The sequence below is a fragment of the Xiphophorus maculatus genome, chromosome 2 (genome assembly GCF_002775205.1).
Source record: "Xiphophorus maculatus strain JP 163 A chromosome 2, X_maculatus-5.0-male, whole genome shotgun sequence".
Classification (NCBI taxonomy): domain Eukaryota; kingdom Metazoa; phylum Chordata; class Actinopteri; order Cyprinodontiformes; family Poeciliidae; genus Xiphophorus; species Xiphophorus maculatus.
The window spans coordinates 18,743,529-18,767,047 of record NC_036444.1 but is presented as its reverse complement, the minus strand read 5'-3'; the positions used below and the strand labels follow the sequence as shown (position 1 = coordinate 18,767,047).

At 36.9% G+C, this 23,519-nt stretch overlaps 1 protein-coding gene across 1 annotated transcript; it reads left to right on the top strand.

Moving 5' to 3' along the window:
* The first annotated feature begins 955 nt into the window (after window positions 1-955).
* parva (parvin alpha) lies at window positions 956-22,505 on the top strand. The gene is made up of 13 exons (XM_005796238.3): window positions 956-1,214; window positions 8,298-8,387; window positions 9,490-9,560; window positions 10,072-10,174; window positions 10,740-10,880; window positions 13,153-13,268; window positions 13,486-13,544; window positions 15,240-15,259; window positions 15,356-15,417; window positions 16,507-16,575; window positions 17,292-17,393; window positions 20,682-20,754; window positions 21,584-22,505. Exons 1-13 carry the CDS (start codon window positions 1,079-1,081, stop codon window positions 21,658-21,660), a joined length of 1,119 nt encoding a protein of 372 aa, XP_005796295.1. The 5' UTR covers window positions 956-1,078; the 3' UTR covers window positions 21,661-22,505.
* Window positions 22,506-23,519: the final 1,014 nt, after the last annotated feature.

Genomic DNA, 23,519 nt, shown 5'->3' with positions numbered 1-23,519 from the left:
CTCAGTCTCGGTGGCAGTAATTTTGTTGTGGGTGTGTAAGATGAGGGGTATATTCTTGATTGTCTTTTGCACCATTCCCTTTGCAAAAAAAGTTGAACAAAAAGAGTAGAGCTGCTGCGGTTCTCCATCAAAAAGTGTCAGGCGAGGTGGTTTGGGCACCTGATTAGGATACCGCCTGGACAACTCTGTGGGCTCACAAAACAGACTGTATATTTTGTCTAGCCTTAAACACCTCAGGTCGTCTTGAAGGACCTTTCAGAACGTCACAGAGGTGTGGAATCTCTTCGTTTTCTCCTGAACTTGTCATATTCATGGCAAGAGTATAACATCTAAAAGATTAGGAGTCAGTCCCAAGGACCATGATTGAGGACCACTGACCCGTGTGTCTGCATCTTGTGCATTTTTGCCAGCTGTTAATAGTGAGACAAGGTAATGCTTTCTATGAACCACAAAAAAGTTTTTATTTTAATTTTTTTATTCAGTGAAGTTACTGAAAGTGGGTAGATTATACAGCGTTTTTATTGTTTAAGCTGCGTAACAACTGTAAGAGTAACTCACAAATCACAAAGGGACTGGTTTTTACCAGGCTACGTAATTTTATTTTCACATTTCTTTCTTCTACAATTTCAACTCGCAAGTTTAAATGAGTAAAATAATTGATACAATCAAAATAAAGTAGCTGTTACCATTTTATCTCTTTTTTTATTTGTTATAACAAAGCCTTCCTGTTGTTTTTGTTTTCATCCCTGTTACCTTTTAACCCTTCCTGACCTTTTGTTATGTCCTTATTTCTTCTTCCTATATCCCTCTGGTGCCCCTCAGGCCCCTGCTATGAAGCCGGAGTGTTGACACTCTCCCGCCTCCCTGCTTCCAGCCCTCTTCCTCGGGAGAGGAGGAGCTTTCTACTCCAGCCAACCTCTGGTGTAAATGTCTGGAATTCCGTTTCCGCTTTAGGGAGGGGACGGAGATTTTTTTTTTTTTTTTTTTTTAATGACCATACTTTCTGCTCAACTTTAATTTCCACGTCAACTCGGACAGGTTTCTGTCAGCTGTGTCGGATTAATCTCTGGTCTCGACGATGGCTTCTTCGCCTCAGAAGTCTCCGTCTTCTCCAAAGTCCCCGACGCCCAAGTCTCCCTCCTCCAGAAAGAAAGATGACTCGTTTCTAGGAAAACTTGGTGGAACTTTGGCGAGAAGGAAAAAAGCTAAAGAAGGTAAACATTTAGCTAAAAAACAATATATTTTTTTATTTTATTGTTTTAACAACCCAGTTTGTAAAAGTATCTTGCAACAATGACACACGTCTTGCAACAAAAAATAGCGAGTCTCGCAGGCTAAACCCTCACAAACTAAAGGATACTACGCAACAAAGTTTACAAAGCTGACCCAAGACTTTCAACGCCTTGATTTTGGAGTCAACTGAGATGTAACACCTGAAAATACAACCTGTAGCGCCTTGTGCTTGTTTTTATAGCCGGAGGCTATGTCTGTGCCCATGTATGGTAGTAAATCCTCCATTACTGTAATATGTGAGGAATGAGGCATGAGTAAACACAGGCCCGTCTCCCTACTACTGCAAGCTGAGGCCAGCAGCACCACGCCACTTGTAGTTTTATAAATATTCTTTTAATTATCAAAAATCTGCTTATTGGCATTGATTTTAAAGTGGGTGTTTATACTCAATTTACAGAAGTATCAATCTTTCATTTACATCAATCAATCAATCAATCAATCAATCAATCAATCAATCAATCAATCAATCAATCAATCAATCAGCTTTATTGTCAATTCCTCTTACATGTCCAGACATACAAGGGAATCGAAATGACGTTTCTCACTATCCCACAGTGATACAAGACAGGGCGTTACTAACATTGAGTAACAATAAAAGACACAGTCTAACTAAAATTATCCTAAACAATTAATAAATAGATGTACAATAACTAGACATATAGCGTAAAAAGTTTTACAACTGAGAATGTATATGTTTATATATAAGTATATGGAGATATACAGATAAAAAAAAGTGGCAGAAGTGCAGAGTTTAAATGCCAAATTTGCCCTCTATGTTAGGAGGAAGGGCAGTTGTGCAAGGTTCTGGGTTTCTTCTTCTTCATCTTCTTGGCCGCTTTGATGCTGATGGTGATACATAATCACCTCCCTGTTTTTATTAGGTATCCCATGGTTTGATTAAATGTTTATACTATAAAATATTTACAATTATTTTTGGTGTGCTGTTCAAAATCCTCACTACACTAAATGTATTTGTTCATGTCCGGTAAATTTCATGTTACTACGTCTATGACTTATTTACGTGGGTTTTGATTATTTATTTATTTATTATGAATACTCTGCCTTTTAAGAAAACAATTAGCTTTCCAAAAAAGGAGACATGTTTCACATCTTGAAGGACAAAAAGCTAAGAGACAGACTTTTTTTGTTTTACCTTATATCAGATTGCCATCAACTACCTTTTATAATGAGGATGTGTAGTTACCTGGATAACACCCTAATCTTTTTGGATATCTTTGGCCTGGGTTTCTGAAGCAAGATATATTTTCATCACAGAAAATAGAAAAAATACAGCACCCTTATTTTATTATTGGTATGTGACAAGCTAACTCAAAGTAGTGAGTAGCTGCTTTCTTTTCCCTGTTACCTGTGCTTCCATAACGCTCTGACCTTTAGCATTTTGTGAGTATCTGCTGTCCAACTGGCTGAATATTACATTAGCTGCAAATGCAAGTTCATAACTCCACAAAAATAAAAATGTTTGCACTCTAGCGTTGAAGACATTAATATTGCAGTGGTGATATTTTTGCACATCACCGTAAACATGCTGCAGTGCCGCCATCGTGAAACATGGTGGTAGCAACATGATGCTGTGGGAATTGTGCTGCCACCACCAGCAGAGACAGAGAAGCAAGTTGGGGTTGATAGGAAGGATTCAGCTGAATACTGAATTTGTTAAGAGGTCGAAAAATAATAACGATTTAATTGGGGGGTATTGTTTTTACATCAAGTTTCTATTGTTGAAAGCATTTCAGACTGAGGAGATCTGTCCACTACTTAACTACTGTACTCAATGCAGGTAACTTGAGACGTGTTGAGAGTCTCATAAAGTTGTGTATCATGCTCACTTGCTGGTTTTACAGCATCATTGTGTGTTAGTGGTGAGATATACTCAACTGTAGCTCTTGATGATGAGCCTCTTCTGGTTGTGGATGTTTCCCTTTGCTTCACCTGTATTTGCAACAGTTACCAAACATGTTGGATTTCAACTATAGAAAATGTGGTAAGAATATTTGAAAAAGCCTATTTTAGACATTTAGTTTTGCTATTTATATTTTTTACGGAGTGCTGCTTTGACACTAGAGCCTGGTTCAGATGTCATTCACTGCTGAAGGCTGAAGGTTTTATCACTTTATGAAAAAGGTCTCCTTCAGCCAGATGATTACTTTGTGTCAGTCAGGATACTGTTGCACAGCTGAGCCCAGTATTTATGTTGCCTTTTTTCATTGGTCATTCAAGCAATCACATTATATTTCAGTTCGTTCATATTCACTCCAGACACACACACACACACACCCCTACTCTCTTTTATATACGCACAGAGCAGCGTGTGGGATGTCTGCAAAGTGTTTCAATGATTTGATGGAAAATGTGGGCCGGTCTCTCTTGTGCTGATGATTGAATAAATTTAAGTCCATGCGACGTTTATGGCAGTGGTTGAGTGTGCCTCGGAGAGAGGGGCCGCTGGCTGCAGCGGGCAGTAATGACTGGATGAAAGCAGAAAAAAAAAGGGAAAATGTTAGAGCGGAGGTAGAGGATGAGAAACAGGAGGGAAACTATACGACTGGGACTGGATGATATGAAAGAAGAGAAGGTCAGGAGGCTTTCAGAGCACGAGTGCAGCCTTGTGCATTTAACGTTTGTGCAAACTGAAAGGACAGCTCATAAATCTGAAGAAGAAATACACAATTCTTAATCCTCATTGAATATTGAGCAAATGTCAAACTTACTTCTGGGTTTAGATGTTAAACCAGAGGCAATTTTAGAGCACAGTCTGTGGACAGTGAGCTGCAGGGGAGAAAACTGGTCCTGGTAGCCAGGAGAGGATGCTTGAAACAGAGACATGGGCTGTGGAGCGTTCTGCCCTCCAGGTAGGACACGACATCACTCAGCATGCATTATTTTAGTGTTTTCTATTGTAGGGGACACTGGTAGCTTTATTTTATTGTAATCTTTATTCAAGCAGTTTGATGGATCCTTTTGTTTTATGTTGGAGCAAGGAGGGAGGAGCGATGCACCGCGAAGACATACTTTGTGCATTTCAATTCCTTTCAATCTGGATTGAAATTGAATTTACGCATTGCATATGTCTTTTATTTAAATAAAGGTGACAGATTTACAACAAGGCTTCTGGAGATACTTAACATTTTTTAAATGTTCCTTAAAAATTTGGAAACATCTATTGTGGTTCACATTCATGTAATAGCATCACATGGTTTATTTGGAGTTCTGAGGTGCACATACATAATGGGAATTCCCCATTTTATCCAAAAGGTGCTTTGTTGGGTTTAGATCTGGTGACTATTGTAATACGGTGAACTCAGTAATGTTCAAGAATCTAGTTTAAGATGATTTGAACTTTATGACATTGTGCATTATCCTGTTGGAAGTAGTCATCAGACATGGCTGCACTGTGGTCAGAAAGTTATGGACCCTCAGCAACCAGATTAAACCATACTTGTCTGGTACTGAGAGGGTCCTAAAGTGCGTCAAGAAAATATTTGCTATACTACATTTGCCTGAAGCTGCAGGCATTTTTTCCCAATCTGTTATTGTGCAATTATGGTGTGCCTGCATGAAATGTAGCCTTAGTTTTCTGTTCTCAGCCAAAAGGAGGAGCTCCAGATGGTCCTCTGCTGCTGTAGCTCATGTTCTTCAGGGTTCAATGTGTTGAGCATTCAGAGTTATTATTCTATGTCCGTTAGTTATAACAACTGGTTATTCAAGCTACTGCTTCCTTTCTGTCATCTCAAAACCGGTCTGTCTGTTCTTCTCTGACCTCCGATATCAACAAGGTAGGGTTGGACAATTAAACAACAACAATGTACAGGGTGGGCCAAAAGTTTCCATACATAGAAAAAATAAACATTTTACGTATATTGGACAACCGTTTTTATTTTTGTGGGACTCTGTGTAATCGCTGCACGTCTTGGACCACTTCATGGTTGTTCTGCAACATTTCCAATTTTCTGAAACTTGCAAATAAGTTTTGCCACAGTGTCGTGTGTGATGCTCGTTCCATGTTTTCTGTTAAAGTTTTGTGCAGCCATGCGACTCCTTCCTGATCCAGCCATCAGTATAATTTCAATTCTTTGCTCTTTTGTCAAGCACATCTTTTTGGGTGTCTGACATATAAAAGAAATATACATTTTACATTCTCTTACGTATTGAAACTTATGGCCCACCCTGTATATTGACTCAATAGACACATGATCAATATCAATAGATCATACATCCGATAGACCATTCAATATTCTATAGAATAATCACTGAACTTCAATTCAGAACAGCATTCTGGGAGATGTAGGCAGAGGAAAGGCTTTAGCCTCTCAGCCTCCCACAGCAATCTAAGCAAGGTAGGTGGCATCATCAGTCTCACTCACTCTTTGGTTACCTAGCAACAATCAGTTGAGTAACTTGCTCAGCAGCAGTTTTAGATTTTGCCATTGTGCCCCATAGCTGCTTAAATATAAGTGAAATGAAGACTGTGGATGAAACGGGAAGGGTCATGTCACCGGTTTTGGATATTTAAATATTTATTTAAATTCCAGATATTTAAAACAAAAAACTATTCAATAATTATTGATATTGACAATTATCAATATTGACTGATAGGAAATGCTTATATCATAAAAAGTATTTCACCCATATAGTCCTGCCTTACAACAAGGCATTTTCATCTACAAAACTGCTGCTCACTGCTAACCTTACCCAAGATATGTTTTTTATTAGCAGGATGTATAGACCAGAAGTCTCTGACATACTCAGAACAACCCGTCTGGCACCAACAACCATGCCATATTTAAAATTACTTAAGTACCCCCCATGCCCCACTCTGATGCTGAGCTGAAATTTATCCAAGACATCTTCAGCACATCTGGACTTCTAAATGCATTGAGCTGCTGCCATGTGGCTAGCCTTACAAGCAGTTCAGCAGGTGTAACTAATTAAGAGGCCATGGAGTGTCCATTAACAAAATATTTAATATGCCTGTGTCAAAGATTAAAATTTTAATGGGCAAAATAGAGCATACTGATTTCCATTCATTCTTCATTACTACTCTCTGACTAGCTGCTGGGGGACTGAACACAGGAAGTAAAAAAGAGAAAGTTTAACTGGCTGCAGTATGAAAACAGTGAATGACTGAGCAAGAAAGAAAGTCTGAGAAACTGAATTATTTAATATAACATTATTATATTATAGAAATAGCATTTGCTGTATTTCCACCTTACGTTTTAAAAATTTAAAAGTGACATGATTGACACTCACCTTACTGTGACTCTTCTTCCTTTCCTTTTGTCAGCCCTTTCGTCCATTCAGTAATGTTTTTTTGCACACTGAAATCATGTTTGGGATTGGTTATGTTTTTTTTGCCTTTGGCATCGCAGAAGAGTATGACGTCCACGCCATCTAAATTTTCTGAAATATATCTGTGAAACCAGCCAGCTGTTGTCTTTGCTTTGAGAAACCAGAAAGTTATCAAGAAATAGATGGGGTTGTGTTGCATATTAACATATCCATGTGGTCTGTCTGGTTGAGCATCATCATGGTGATGTCAGGTGGCTAAGGTGGTAATTCAGAAAATAAACCGTATTAGGCACATATCACTCTGCAAGAACATTCACACACTCCTCTGTATGATGTGATGTGTGTGTGTGTGTATTCATGCAGATATGCGGGGTGCATGCAATCACTTGTGGGTGGTGTTGATTGGGAGGATGTTGTTCAAGTGAGGGCAGAGAAATTCGCAGGATGTTCACTTCATGCTCCTATAACACTCTCTCACACATAAAAAGCAGAAATAGATCTCCCCCAATCAAACCTCCTAAGGTATCCGACACACTGAGAAGAAAGGCGTGCTGGGCTTCTGTAGACCACGCTGAGAAGCAGGAAGCAGGCTCTCTGTGTTTGTCTGATGTCAAGTGGCTATTGGTGGAGCGCTGCTGCTGAAGGCTGTTTATGGAATCGAGGAAACGTTTAGGGAGTTGTCCAAACTGTTGCTGAAGTACTTGAGAGATAATAAAAAAAACTTTTTTTTCTTTTTTTTTTGCCTAAAGGAGTAGTTTTCTTTGTTGAAGATGTGTTTGAAGTGTTTTCCTGGATTATTTCATGATTCCTAGGAAGAATAGAAAAGCTTAAATGTACATGGAATTTTCAAAACAAGATATGGAAACATATTTTAGTCCCTAACCTCATTAGTATCAAACTGTGACAATAGTATATCTGGTGGTACTTCAGCTGCTTTTAGTGTTACTTACAGGAGAGTTTAGCACCAATTGTTACTGTAAGTACCAAAAGCCCAGTAGAAACTAAAGCAGGTGACAGGGAGGTGAGAATAAGTGCTTGAGGCTTCTTAGTCTACATTTTGTGAAGTCAGCACTGGGATCTGGGAATAACATCAAACCCCACATATACCATTAACGTTCAGAAAACTGGTGAGATTTGCTCAATCTTGAATTAATGCCAAGGAAAATTGAGAGAGGGAAATAAATGATTCTAGGAAATGTGATTGATTCTTTCGGAACCGCTTTGCTATTCCATTATGTAATCAGGTTATATCCAACAAATGCTTCGGTCATCATTGTTTATCCACTTTAACATTTCATTTTCCGTTTGTCCCCTCACTATTATTTGGAGGGCCTACTTTGTTTGCCATGTTGCAACTGCAGTTGCACTGGGACAATAAGAAACCTTAAAATAAGCTCTAAACACATTGAGATATATTTTGTTTTTCTAAATGAAGAGTATGAAAAGAGACAATAACCATCTGATTTTACATGATTCAGCTTAGAAAATAGCTAATTAATTTCTCATTTTAAACTGACTAATTAAATATGTAACGTCTTGTGTAGTGTTATGCACAAACAGGCAAACAAACCATAACAAATTATTTATACAACGGAAAGCTTTACAAAAGTAAATTGAGCCTCTTAATAGCATGTTTATTATCCACTTTATGATCAAGGTTCATTAATCTGATTTCTTTTATATTCTCTTTTTTACAGTATCCGAGCTTCAGGAGGAGGGGATAAATGCCATCAATCTTCCTCTCAGTCCTTCACACTATGAGCTTGACCCTGAGGACACCATGCTAGGTAACCCTCTGTCACACACACACCGACACGCACATACACACACCTACACATGTAAACAGATGATATTTTGTGTTCAGATATAAGATTAAGATGCAGATTCAGATTAAGCATGTAGATTATTTACTTATCACGTTACTGTGCTGTTTTTTATAGATTAAAGTAAGTTGAATAAGGTTTCAGTTTGACCATCTTTCTAAATGTCAAAATTTTGATCTTTTTTGTATGCCTGCTGTCTCTGTCTTCACAAATGGTATGACTCTAGTTAAGCACATGCTCGCACTGTTGGGAGGGTATTTTATTTGTTTCAGCTTGTCCTGAAAATGCTCATTTTTGCAACAGACGACACAACATTCCCGTGGTGCTCAAGATATTCTCAGCAGTAAAAGTATCCCCACAGCTTCAAGGGTAGATGGTACTGAGTGGAAAACACTCAAAGTTAGCCATTTGCAGAAACGGAAAGAGACGTACGAAGCAGTTTGAAAAGCAACTGTATTTTCTACAACCTGTGGAGACATTTCTGCTGTTCCTTCATGCTGCAGGAAAGTGAAAGCAATAAGTCAAAGAAGTTTGTTTTTATCGTCTTTTTAATATTTTAACTTGTTTCTCTCACGGATAGTGCTAGATTTAGAAATGTTGACAGTCGTGGTTATCTCAGAGTTATTCTCTAGGGAATAGACAAAGAAGCATTGTTTATAGTTAATTAGCTATCCACACTTGTTCTAAATTCTGATATAAGCTGCTTAAGTCTTCAATTTGAACTTTGTAAGTATTTCTTCATTATTTTAAAGTTTTAGTTATGCATGATGCCTCTAATGTAAACTAGTGACCAAGGCTATCAGCAGAAATACTTCAACAAATATTTTCATTGTTTGTTTTGTAGAACTTAAAGGAAAAATAAAAATTGATTAAAATTTGTTATTCAGTCAAAGAACCAAATACCAGAAGTCGTCTTCGACAGTTTGATTGGTTCATCTCCAAATATAAAATGTTTGGAGCTCTGTGATTTGACAAATAAAATGGCTTGATAAAAAAGTGAGAAACTCTTTAGATAAGAAACAACTCATGAGTTTTTTTTTGCTTGTAACATTTATTTATTCATCAGAGGAGAATGAAGTGCGCACCATGGTGGACCCCAACTCCAAGAACGATTGCAAACTGCAGGAGCTCATAAAGGTCTGAGTTTTTAAACTCTGTATTAAGCTGTTTGTGAAAGTACTTCTTTTAGTATGTACATGTTTCAAAACATGTAGAAATTTTTAATTAGTATTCAATCACGTTTTGTTATCTTTGATCATTTCATCTTTACATTTTTTTCTTCTGATACAATCTTGGGAATTTTTTTTTTACAGCATTACATATATTTTACAGGTAAAGAAACAAGCACAGGTGTCTGGGCAACAATGCACAGGGAAATAAAACAAATTCAGGCAGATAGCACGCTGTTCTGTCATTTTCAGATATGCACAAATGTGTTTTCTTTATGGTTTAGAAATTAAATCTTACATAAACTTTGGACCTGTTTTCTATTGTGGAAGCTTCACTGCTTTGTGCTTGCTTTTCCAGCTACTAACCCCATTATTTCTACATTATCTACATTCTACATTATTATAAATTATATATTTAAAATATTGTAACTTTCACTTAGACATTTGCTCAAACATTTCCCCGTTTGTCTGTGATGTAGGTGTTGATCGACTGGATAAATGACGTCCTGGTGGGCGAGAGGATCATTGTGAAGGACCTGACTGAAGATCTGTATGATGGGCAGGTTCTGCAGAAGTTATTTGGTGAGAACTTGAACCCTCACAGAATCTGGCTGGACTATTTTAGTGTACCAAATCACACATCTTTTCATGTTATATTAAAATGTGTTTTTTATTTGTTCTCTGTCTCTAAAGATTCTGATTAATCAAATTAATAAAATCTGTGGAGTTGTTCGGCAATGAACAATAACCCTACAATAATCCCAAAGCATAAGAAATGCAAGCAATGGAGGTTGAGTTTTTTCAAAGGACTTTATAAAATAATGACAAGATTCCTAATTTTTGCCATAGACAAGCTCCTGTTATTGCCAAAATTGGTTGAAGGAAGTGACTGTTTGTAAAATTAAATTGCAGTCATTGCAGCCATCTGACTCATTCAGGACTAAAAGAAAATTCTTGCAAGCTTGTGTTAGTCTAGATTTCTTTCTATAACCAAAGATGACGACATTGTGTCAATTTGTTTCTCTAGTGCTCCTGACATCATTGACATTAAAAAAAACTAAATCAAACTAACCAAATACTCCAAATACTCATTTAAGCCCATTTTAGACTCACCTGCTGAGTGTTATCTCATTCATTTGTGTTATAGAAAAGTTGGAAGGTGAGAAACTGAACGTCGCAGAGGTGACTCAATCTGAGATCGCCCAGAAGCAGAAGCTGCAGACTGTTTTGGAGCGCATCAACGAATCGCTCAAGCTGTCCACCAGAAACATCCGCTGGAATGTCGACTGTAAGAAAGAAATATTTTATTTGTGTTTTAGTAAACCCTTTTCAGTGTCTTCTCTCAATTTCTAAACATTTCTGAGCAGTGTGTTTTTATTTGGACGGCCTGGGAAAGTGTGAAATTGGATCTTGTCCTCTTTCAAGTCTGCTTAAGTGTTGAAAAAAGATAAATTAGTATTCCTTCATAAAAAAAAATAAAGATCAGAGTTATTTTTATTATTACTTGGATTTGATTTATATTTGGTTTGCAACATCACGACTAGAATTTTTTTGTTTGTTTCAAAATAATACACACTTATTTAAAACTCCACAAAAAGAGATTTCAGTTTTTATTTGCCCTGAAAATCCTCTTACTTCTGTATTTTAAGCCGTCCCCAAGGTTCTCCCAAGGTTTTGGAAGGTGTTGTAATGAATTTCCCTTTAAAAAGATAACCTTGTCCAAATCTATTATCCGATAATAAACTAATGTCAGATTTGGGCATTTCCAGAAAAAAGAAAAACAGTAAAATAACATCTTAACACACTGCTGAATTGTAGGCAAGCGTCCGCCTGATGTTGTTTTATGATTAGTAAAGAAAAATAAAACCCAACTATGCAAGTCTTTAAAACTCAAATATCCCCATCAGAAAGATCTTTGGGAAAAATCTGGAAAATGTATGGAAATTATTTAATTTTCAAATGGAAAATTTGTAGGAAGACTGCATTTGCTTTAGATTTAAGCTACCACATGAATTCCTCAATGGTGAGAACAGCCTTTTTACTCGACCAAAACGAAAATGTCAAGAGAAAAAGAAAACTAATGAACCGATTTTCTGTTTCAGGAAGAAACTTGCAAACACAAAGAAAAGGAAAAAAATCGATAAAGTGAGAGCAGTGCACCACAGAAGGACAGTACTAAATGCATTTCTTTCATAATAAAAAAATACTTTGACATTCTTACTTGGGCTTCTGGTGGAGGCTGTGTCCTTGAAAAGCTATTGTTGTGAAATGTCCTCAGAAATGCTAAGGAGCACAGTCAATAACATGGAATGTAATTGATTTCGCTGTCCTTTTATTTGAAGAGCTTTTTCCTAATCAATGTTGTTTTGTTTGTTTTCCTTTGATCTCTCATTTGATGTTGTAGAAATACTCTCATTCCTGAATTAGCCTGTTCAGATCCTTACGTGCAGGGACGATGTAAAGAACGCCCTTTTAACGCTCACTTTGTGATGCAGTAATGCCACTGACTTCGATCGGAAGCTTTAGACTTAATTGATTCTTTGATTGTTTTCTGGATTATAAACCCTATTTGCTTGCTTGTTTGTGCCTCACAAGATGAAACTAAAAGGTCTGTTTGTGATAGAGCAAATCGTGCGCTCAGTTTTTAAATTTTATACACAGAACGCCATGAAAAAGTGTTTGATCCCTGATGGATTTCTACTGTTTTTGTTTTTTTATGTGTCAGATCACCCAAAAAATAAACAGTAGACACAGATAACCGGAGGAAAGGCCAACCAAGTGCAGTTTTCTAAGGTTGATTTCATTTAATAAGTGGGAACTCACCTGACCCAATGTGGAAAAAAAATATTGCCCTATTAAACAGCTGCCAACAAGCATTTGCCACAACAGTTTGTTAGTTTACTGTGTAAGAAAACTTCAGTTTTTTGTGGACCTTTCTCCTCAATAAAAGAGATTATCATTTTTTTATTCACTTAGTTTTTTTGTGTACTTTTAGTATTTGTTTGACTACTTGGAACAGACAAAAACAACAAAAAAATAGAGTGGCAATTTTTTTTTCATATTATTCATATTGTTGTCATTAACAAATGAATGATAACATAAGAAAAGGTAAAAAACAGTCCAGTTATACTTAATCTCCTGTTTCAGTAACATAATCTCACGCCGAATATCAGTAAAAATCTGCATCTTTTGATTCAAACACAGTGGCCAAATTCTCTAAGCTACTCTTAAAAATGGGGAAGACCGGAGAACATCCCATCTTCATCAATCTGGCAATTGCTACAAGAATTAACTTCTCACGTCAACTTAACCAGGAGCAATAATTAAAGTTTATAACAACTGGAACTGCACTAAATGAGGCTGTTTGTCTTTCCACCTCACACAATGTGGAAATTGGTAACTCAGCTAACATCAACAAACTAACACAAACTCGCAAAGTCTCTATATCAACAATTACTTATTGTCTATATGCAAGGAAGAAGACTTTTTCTATCCCATCATTACACATGCTAATGCTTGAAGTTTGCCAATGTCTTCCTTGTGGTTTCTTCCCATATCAGCGGTCCATGCTAAGAGTATAGTCGCCATCCTGCACCTGCTGGTGGCGCTGTCACAACACTTCAGAGCACCAATCAGATTGCCAGACCATGTTTCTATTCAAGTAGTGGTGGTTCAGGTTGGTGTCTTTTTTGTGTTTGCTAAATTGTGCACTATTTTACCATGATTACTGAAGCAGGTGCCTTTTTATATTAATACTCCTGGATTTTTTTTTATACTTAGTCTTTTAATTTTCAACACCTTGTTTCCTTTTCTTCTTTTTGTACTTTTTCCTCTCATATTTGGCAGCACAGCTTGCATAACATGTATACAATGAGTCCCTTTGTGTCTTTCAGAAGAGAGAGGGCATCCTTCAGTCCCGGCAGATCCAAGAAGAAATCACTGGTAACACAGAGTGAGTACATGCCTTTGTGTTGGCCATTCTTACACCTCACCGCACACTTCAGCACCGCTGAAAGATATTAGAGTTGGTGCTTCAAAGAAACCTCCCAATAATAACTTTTTGCAAAACACATTGTACTCTTGAAGTGCAAATAGCTCAGCTTTTGTACCTTTTCAGAAAAATGTTTGGGTGGTGTTAGGTCACGTAACTCTGAACTGCCAACCACTGTTGTGTTGACACAAGACAACCAACCAGAGATAAAACGGTTTAACGGACACAAAATGTCTGATTTTTGGGCATGGTGTCGCTTAAGTTTTGCCCTAACACTTAAACGTCCAGGTCTGAAAAAAGGTACGTGTTAAGAATTTGTTCTGTTTTTACTTTGTTGTCCTAGTTAAATAATTCAGATACCAAAACAAATGTTAAATTTAACATTTTTGTAGTTTAATGTGTGCCTGGGAAATCAACAGAAGAATCTCTGATGGATGCAGCTAGAGATTAAAAAAGATTTACTACACAAGATATAAAAAAAATTACCTTAATAGTATCATAAAAATATATCATTATAGTATATGTTGCATTTATGACATATCATGAAAAGGTTTTTCATTTGTGCACATTGATGAAAAGAAAACATTGGAACATGGAAGCTATGCAGATCAGTTTTATGGAAGTGTTAGCTTAATTTAAAATAAATAACACCTATATTTAGTACTTAATAACCTAACATGTGCCACCTAAAAAATTCTCTTCTCTCGTTTAAATATATATTTCACTTTCTGAGAATTTGAAGTTTGCAGCCCCCTCTTTCCCTGAGCCAGTGGAACAAATGTGCACAGGTGAAATGACGACCATTGTATCTAAACAAGCACTGTGATGGCACCCTCAGCTGAAGAATTAGACAATTTTAACCAAGCAGAGCCTCTCTCGGTCTTTTTGTCTCCCCTGTGAGGGAGTCCTGCAGCCTGACAGCACCAACGAGGGAGATAACAGCAGGCCAACACTCACACACACTCACATTTGGTTGTGGTGGATGGATAGACTGCTAATAACACACACATGCACACACACAATGGTGGTCACAGTGGAAATGGGTTATTACCACACCACCAGGACTGTTGCCCGGACCTGCCCGCGTTTGCCATCAGAGATTACACCGTGAACATGTGTGCGTGTGATTTTTGTGTGTTTGTTTGTCTGTGCGGCTGCCATTTCTCGCTGGCCTGCCCGCTGCGATATCTTTGCCTTCGGGGACACTCATGCTGCAGTGATCCCTACCCTCCAGAACCACCTGAGCCTTTCCAACAAAAGCCTCCTCCAAAGTGCGGACGGTATAATAACAGACAAGAGGCCCTTCATTCCCACAGAAAAGCAGGATGTTCTGCACAGACATGTCTTCATTTATTGTTTTAATACCCTGCAGTATTTGAGGTGATTGCATTGTACTGTAACATGTGGCTGTTTATAACAATCCCTAGTTATTAAAACACCTAGGGTAACAATCTGTGTCCATTGTTAATCATATTATTAGAGCTGGCTTTATTATTATTGTATTGTCATTTGTTTAACATAATCCCTCCATTCTTTGCATTCCTCTGTGATTGAACCTGAAGCATCTTAAACATTCCTGTTTATTATGAACATTCAAGTGTGAAATTCTCAATATGAGAAAAACTGCTTCTGATTTCTGATTCTTTTTTTTTCCAGGGCTTTTTCTGGCAGACATGGTAGGCATTTATATAAATATATATTTTAAAATTTTCCCCTTCTTGCATCCTTTTGTTATTTTGTATTTATTAATATATTTTATTTATCCTCCTCAGAGCGCGATGCTTTTGACACCCTGTTCGACCACGCTCCAGATAAGCTGAATGTTGTCAAAAAGGTAGCGAGGCTTCACAGCAACATCACAGATTTATCTGTCATCTCTGACACAGTCATGCAGAAGTGTGACATTTTATAATGAAACAAAGAGACCCAGCGCTCACACACAATCCTGAACGCTCTGAAACTTTTAATATTTTCAGTATCTCAATAAGTGTTGGATAGTAAACTAGAATATATAAAATGTTGGTATTACTAGACCTTTCTGTTGTCTTAAGGTTGGAGCATCCATCCATCTATCCATCCTGGTCACTGTAAAAAAGTGTGACTCAAGTTAATATCTTTTTTAGATTTTAAAATGTATCTAAAAATGGATTTAAGGATGTCATTCTAGGGAAGTATGAACTTTGACATGAGAAATGAGTAGGTTATATAATGCCTTTCAAAGATAACTTCCATCAAAGCTCTCAAAAATGTTTGATAGGAGATATGTTTAACTTTTTGTTACATCATCGATCATTTTACTCTCATTTTCTTTGTTTGGGAACTGAGGGTGGTATTTAGAGAAATTTGTTTGTTCTTAAATCTTAAGATTTAAGCTACTTAACAGTCTGCGGTTGTTTACATCTAGTCTATCACTGAAATATGAGCTGCAGGCTGACCAGTCAGAGAAACTGGCCCTGGGATTCTTATCTCCAGATGATGCATTTTCTATAGTTTCAAAAAACAATTTAATAGGATGGTTTTCTATTCTGACTCTATTTTAGTGCAGTTTTGACCCGATTCAGATAAATGCTAAGATGACCTGAGTGATCTTGAAGAATCCTGATGTTGTATGAAATTCGGAGAATTAAATGTTATTTTTCTCTATTTCATCACCATTCTTAATTGTTTTACATTTAAATTCCAAATTTCAACGAGGTCTAATTTTTTTGCATTCCAAATGATTTTTGTTTAAAGTAATGGATATCAGTGTCAACTTTTAATTAGTTAGTGGTGCAATAATTTACAAATCAATGTATTCCAATTATGCTTACTTTATATTGAAAGCTATTTTGTTTTTAAATAGCAATTAATATCATTTTTGCCATTATCATTAAACACTTTATTGCTTATATCCATGATTTTTTGTTTCTTTGTTGTGTTTTAGACTTTGATCACTTTTGTGAACAAACACCTAAACAAGCTCAATCTAGAAGTGTCTGAACTGGACACACAGGTGAGTCACATATTTTACCCTCACAGCTAAAATGTCATTTAAGATTCAGGAGTTGACTTGTCCTTGTTGATCTGGGCTAAGTCTAGCTGCTTTGGATCTATCTTTATTTCAAAGGGTTCTTTATCTCATCAACAGGCACCTATGTGGGAACTGAGGGAACTATGTGGGAACATATATATATATATATGTGGAAGGTTTTACTAGACAAATTAGGAATTTATTTCTCATGCCATACAGGAAATGAATAGCTTCTTTTAGTTTCTTACAACCTTTGTTCCAATGAAACTGAGTCTGTCCAACTGATTACTGTGATGGCAAAACAGTTGACTAGATTCTTTAAACAATATTATTTTTCTAGTTGTGTCCCCAACTCTGGAACTCATTACCACCTCACCTAAGAAACATAAAGTCATTCCCTAAATTTAAAACCGAACTTAAAACACACCTTTTTAGATCTGCCTTTTCAATATGACACAATTGGTTTGCTTGATTTTTTATATAGATTTTTTTTACATAGATTTATATATAGATTTCATATAGATACATTGTTGTGTATTTATTCTACCTATTTTTAATTGCTACATTTTATTGTTTTTATTACTTTTCGCTCTTTGTACGGTGTCCTTGAGTGCCAGAAAGGCGCCTTTGAAATAAAATGTATTATTATTATTATTATAAATTTGTCTTCATGAATTTGTGCATTTGTTTTTGTTTAGTTTGCAGATGGGGTTTATCTGGTGTTGCTGATGGGTCTGTTGGAAGGATACTTTGTGCCACTCTACAACTTCTTCCTCACACCTGAGAATTTTGACCAAAAGGTACAACGTCTTGATTGTATTTCTACTTAAATACCTTCAATGAGCAAGTTGAAGGCATCAAATGGATTTCCTTTTTAAGTATCTTATTAATTAAAGAGTCATCCAATTTGGAATGAGAACCGTTTGAAACGGAGACCGCATCTTCGGTAGGGAAGTGTGGAAAATGAATCTCACCTTAGCTGCTCGTAGAATCATTTCATGAAGTTAGACTAAACTCAGAAGTTGTAAGAGGCTAATAACCAGAAAGGAGGTTAGGATGTAAGGATGCCTCAGTGCTCTAGGCGGCCGTTACAGTTTAGAGTCCTGGCCTGTTGAACTTTGCCGTATGTCTTCCCCCTCTTTCACAAACCACTTTGCTGTTGACTAACTGTCAAGTACAGGCCAATAGAGCCAAAATACATTGTTAAAGAAAAAAAATATATATATATTAAATTGCAAGGTTGAAATAATTTATACACTTTTCCTTGCCATTCTAATGTTTAGCTCCTTTCACTGAGTCGCTATAAGATTCAAATCGGTAATCTGGCTGGGCTCCTACAAAATCTTAATATTATTCCAAGTCAGAAGATATAATAAAAAAAGATTACAGTACTTTAGACTGAAATCTGCCAAGGGAATTACTATTTTTTGGCTGAACTGTACATCTGTTGCATTCATTTTTTTTTGTTTACCATCATTATCTGATTTAAATGACTGAAAGCATATTTGACATGTAGAGTTACATACATGATTAAATCCTATTTCTTTAAACTCTGATGCGATATTCATTTTCACTACACTGCAGAGTGCTAACCTGTCTATTCTGAACCTGTCTCTCCTGCCAGACACAAACTTGAAATCTCCCCAAAACAACTCTAACACCACTTTCTTCCCTCTGTATTTTGTGAAGTGTTATTGTCCACTCTGCTGCTTTGTTACTCCTATTTTTTTTTCTTTCTGAGCTCATCTTCATCCTGACCCACAGTTTAAGCAACACTCTTAAATCAATACTCCATTTCGGAGGAGCCTTCTGTGCTCGGAGCCAGGACTCTCCTCTCAATAGCTTGATAAATGTCGCTCGTTCTCCCAGGAGCCCATTCGGCTCAGCCGCTGGCCTCCGTAGTACTACGGTATTCTGAACAGGCAATCTGCGGACACCACAGTAGCCTTTTGTTTGGGTTTTAGCCAGCAGCCCCTGCCAAGCTGCGGAGCAGAATGGGCATCGGTGCTACAATGCACACAGCCTTTCCTGGCCCAGAAGAACAGGCACCGGCCCCACAGCATCTGTAATCTCCTATTGCACAGGGAAACAGTGGAGTGGCTCAGGGGCTCGGCTCTGTTTCCGTGTGTGTGTTCGAGGCCTATCAACGATACACCAGGGGTGGGCTGAAAAGTAGCACAAGGCATCAAGAAATCACTCCTGCTCCTGCTCAGTGGATCTCTTCTTCAGGCTCTTCCTTTCTGCTTTTTTGTATTAGATGGGCTTAGGTCACGCTTTTCACACAATAAGCCTTTGTTGGGCAAAGCTTTTAGTACTTCACAGCAGGAAGGGTATACACACACATACTAAGAGCACACACACACACACCCACGCACACACAAATGATGGGCAGGGAATAGAAAACATCTTTCAACTGTTAGCCTCTTCTCCCTGATTGGTCTTCCTCTTCCCCTACAGATCTTTTTACCCTCTAGAGATTGCTGTAAAAGTCCTTTTTTTGGTTTCCTGAACACAACTGGATCTCTGCTCATCCTGTCAGCAGGTCTGTCAGCAACCTTAGAAAATGGCAGACTAAAGAAAATATCATTCTCATACTTCAAACATCATAATTATGACATAATTTGTCTGCACATCACCCAGGCTTCCCAGACAATCTGGAAGAGGAACTAATTTAATTTCAGTGTTTTTCATGTCCAGAAGCAAATGGAAAAAGACAAAAATAAAGTAGAATTTTTTTTTTCCCACATTTGATTTCCTTACCTATTTTGTAAATGTTGTGTTTTTCCTCTTGTCCTTTTTTTCCTGTTCTCCTTTGTCTTTCCTCCCTCCTGCTTGTACGTCTTTCCCTCCTTGTTTCTTTGTTGCCTTGGTTCTGTCCTTCCATCATTGTGTCCTAATTCACTTCTGTCCTGTCGTCTTTTCTCAGTTTTCTGCTTTATGTTATTACCTCTTTTTATTCCTACTTCCTTCTTTTCTTCTTTGTGCCCTCAGTTTCTTACTCCGTTCCTTCCTCTGTTGTGACCTTCCTTCCTTCTTTCCTCTAGTTATTTGCAGATTAATAACTATTAAACAAAGCTAAATTCAACAGTTTTGTACAAATATTGTTGTTTTCCTGTAGAAGATTTATATTATTTTTTACAGTAAACCTTTGCATTTCTCATACACTAAAAAATACAATGCAAACAAAGATTTGCCCTTTTAAAATGTAAATTAGATGTATAAGTGCCACTGACAGCAATAAATACAATATATATATTTATACATATGTACAAATAAAAAGTGTGAGTGGTTGAAATTGTTTAGCCATAAGTACAACTTTAAAGGCGAAGGAATAAATTTCCATTTCTCCCTGTAAATAAGTATTAAAATTAAGGCAATTACTTACCAACTACTGCGTTTTAAACTGTACTCAATATTTTTGGGTGCAGTTCAATTTAATTAATTAGATTTCATAAATTTTTCTACACAAGTATGACTAAGTGGGAAGTAAGTGAAATTGATTTGGTGGGCTGCACAAAGTTTGCACCTTAATACATGCAAGCTCAGCATTAATCAGTGAGCTGTACAACTTATCATCAAACATTTATTCAGGGGAAAATGTATCAGACCGGCTGTTCATACAGTAGCTTTGAATAATTTTGAATGGCCTCGATAAAGAATGGTAAAAAAATCCAGCAATCCAGCAAATGTAGCTGAAGCAGATTGACACATTTTGTATTTTTTTTAGGATGATATTTTGAATGCTTTTATTTTAAATAAGTAAATAATTATGACCCCTAAGCTAAATTCACTCAAATAAGTTGTTGAAAGTATTCATGTTGAGGGATTATTATAGGCTTCCCCAGTTATGTGACGTCATAACCGACTCCCCTAGCGATCTATATAGATGGAATCACTGTCTGGACCTTGGACCTTTTTTGATGCTGGTGATGGGGACATGTGGACATTAATAATTTAAGCTGCTGGCTTTTTTTGTGCTGCTCTTAAAGGCTAAAGTACTTGCAGAGCACAGCTGTGCATGAATAAACCCACCTGAGGTGTGTGTTCCCCTGTTAGAAAGTGTGACGGCATCATCTTTCTCCCTGCAGGTTCACAACGTGTCGTTCTCCTTTGAGCTGATGCAGGACGGAGGCCTGGAGCGACCAAAGCCCCGACCTGAGGGTGAGATGCCTGTTCATCACTTTTATGCTTTCCACATTTGCTTTTTTAAACTGTACCGTGTCTTGAAAAGGAAACAATGACTGAGAGAGTACTTGTCTTAACTCTAAGTAATATCTTATGCCTAAATTGGGTCAAAACATTTAATGTTAAAAGACTTTCTTTAAGCGATGTATCCATCTATTATATTCTCTTTTCATGCATCCATTCTAGCAATTTTTTTTCTGGAACTCTAGAAAAGAAAGAAATAAAATTTTTTGGAACAGCCGAGCCAAAGTTCAGAACTAAATTAGAATGGAAATCTGTTCGGCTACATGGAGAGTTTTGTGGACAAGAGATGTCCTTGCAATCTGAACTCATGAAAAGTAAAGAGGGCAGAAACAGAAATTAGGTCAAGATGTGATCAGACCAGAAAGATCATCATTTTAAAATGCAATCAAAAGTATTGCTTTAAGGTTGTGCATGCTTCTGAAACCATATTTTTGCTGATTTTTCCATTTAGTTATTAAATTTTTCTTTCCAACAGTTCCTTGCTTTTCAGTTGAATTGTGCAAGCTATGCATATGCCACATTAGAAATGGAAAAAGTTTTGAAATATTTTAAAATTGTATTCAAAAAACATGGACTGGATGGAATATGAGTAATTGAATAGGTTTCTGGCATTTATTTGATTATTTCTCTGTTAATGATATTTGTTATAATCAGCCAGGCTTCACATTAGGTTTCTCTTTATTTCTTTTTGCAAAAGGAAATATTTGCCTGGTTGGTTTTCAGATAACAAAAAATGCTTATATTTGCCTAATCTTTAATTCTCTCTTGTCGTTTTCCTCAGATATTGTGAACTGCGACCTTAAATCAACTCTGCGTGTCCTGTATAACCTTTTCTCCAGGTACAGAAACGTGGACTGAGCGTTACAAGTGGGAACACGTTATAGCAACCACAACATTCTTATCAATGTTTTGTATCCTCTGTGTGTTTTTAATATTTTATTTTTTAACAAATGCATGAATCGCATTCAGTTTGCTAGATAAGAAATCACATAAATCTGTATCTATTTTCACTAATGCAGAGACATGCAGCTTTTCAAAAAATAAATAAATAAATAAATAAAATAAAACCTTTTGTGAAAAATTGCAGGAAAGTCTTGCAGATTTAGAGCTGACAAACATTCAGACATATTATCAAAGCTTAGCTAAGTCCATTGGTGTGTTACCACAAATAAATATCATGACCACATTTCAGATTATCTTTATATTTTATCTGAAAAGCAAAAGAAAGAAAAGAACGTTTGTGCGTATTTATTGTGCATTTTGATACCCCTTTTCCAGCTGTTAAAAAATGTCCTCCAGGTTTGTTTATGTTCTCATAAGTGCCTTTATTTAAACCTGTGAATACTATCAGCTTGATACTGGGAGGAATGTGCTCCAGCTGTCTTAATGCTCCAGATTTCTGTTGCAGACAAAGTAAAACCCTAAAGATTTTTGACCAAAGCTTTGCTGTACTCGCATAATTAAACATAAAGATTTTGCTAAGCAACTCCTTACCTTTTTGTATTTTATTCCATAAAATTTGTTTTCTTTTTAACTGAGGTGCATAAGCATCTAAAAAACCGTTATACATTATACATATATATGTGCATCAGATGTTAAAGACAGCTTTCTGCTAAAGACAACTCTGTCATGGTTTGAACACACTGTAATGTTTCTGTTTATGCTCTTATGCTCTACATTCAATAAACATTTCAGTGTCTGAACGTGCTTAAACTTTCTGCCCCCAACAGAAATAAAGAGGAATGCGTTTCCATTGAAAACAAAGAAAAAAAAAAAAAAATTGGGGTCAAAATGCTTCAAATTTTCTGAGCACAGAACGACAAGTGAACCTCCACAACAATTTTCTTTTCACTAAATTGAGAGACTGTTAGAGAAGTGGTGTAAAAGCTTTCTGAATTGGAGCTGACCCCATCGCAGACCGAAATAGATAGAGGAGTCACTGAATGGATGAAAAGGTTCATTTCTCCTCACACATTCCACAATAGCCTTTGAAAAGGTAGGGGGGAATTGGGTGTGTACGCGCGCGTGTTGATGTATAATTGATGATGCCGCCGTGGCATTGCACGGGCCAACGCGAGCTGCACAGGCATTCGAATTGAGATTTTTAGGATTCTGTGTTGCTTTTCAATTAATTTGGTGTCCATTGTGTGTCCGCTGTACAGCCATTTAAAAAAAACAAAATCAAAAATAAACTAAACAAAAGCTAGAAATGCTTTTGGACTGTTGCATTGTGCAGTTGGTAATTTAATTTTGTACTCAGTTTTAAAGGTAAGGCTGAAGTGTCTGCTTCAGCATCGCTGTGCTGCAAAAGTCCAGCCTTTGTTCCTAGAGAAGTTGAATGAAACAGTAATATGAACAGAATAAAATTTTAAAACATAGATGGATGTGTAACTATGTCAAGTTAGTGTCATATACTTGTCATGACAAAAATGTGAACACCCCTTTTGTTTTAGAAATGTTCAATGCAGGTCAAGTTAACTACAGGTAAACCCAAAACTGTCATAGCCGAGAAAAATATTGGGATACACAACGTCGTCTACCAGTCTTTCATATCAACTTAAGGGAAGTTTAATCCACTTCTCGGCTTGTTTCACATTTTCCTCAACCACCCTCCGATCTTAGGTAGCATTTATAAAAGATTCTGTGGCGGTATTGAGCAACCACCAGCCAAAACCGTGACACTTTCACCTACGTGTTTCATAGCATTCTAGAAGTCC

Coding starts and splice junctions, on each gene's coding strand:
- parva (XM_005796238.3), top strand. CDS start 1,079: ATGGCTTCTTCGCCTCAGAAGTCTCCGTCTTCTCCAAAGTCCCCGACG. Junction 13,545..15,239: donor GAAATCACTGGTAACACAGA/GTGAGTACATGC, acceptor TTTTTTTTCCAG/GGCTTTTTCTGGCAGACATG. Junction 16,576..17,291: donor TGTCTGAACTGGACACACAG/GTGAGTCACATA, acceptor GTTTTTGTTTAG/TTTGCAGATGGGGTTTATCT.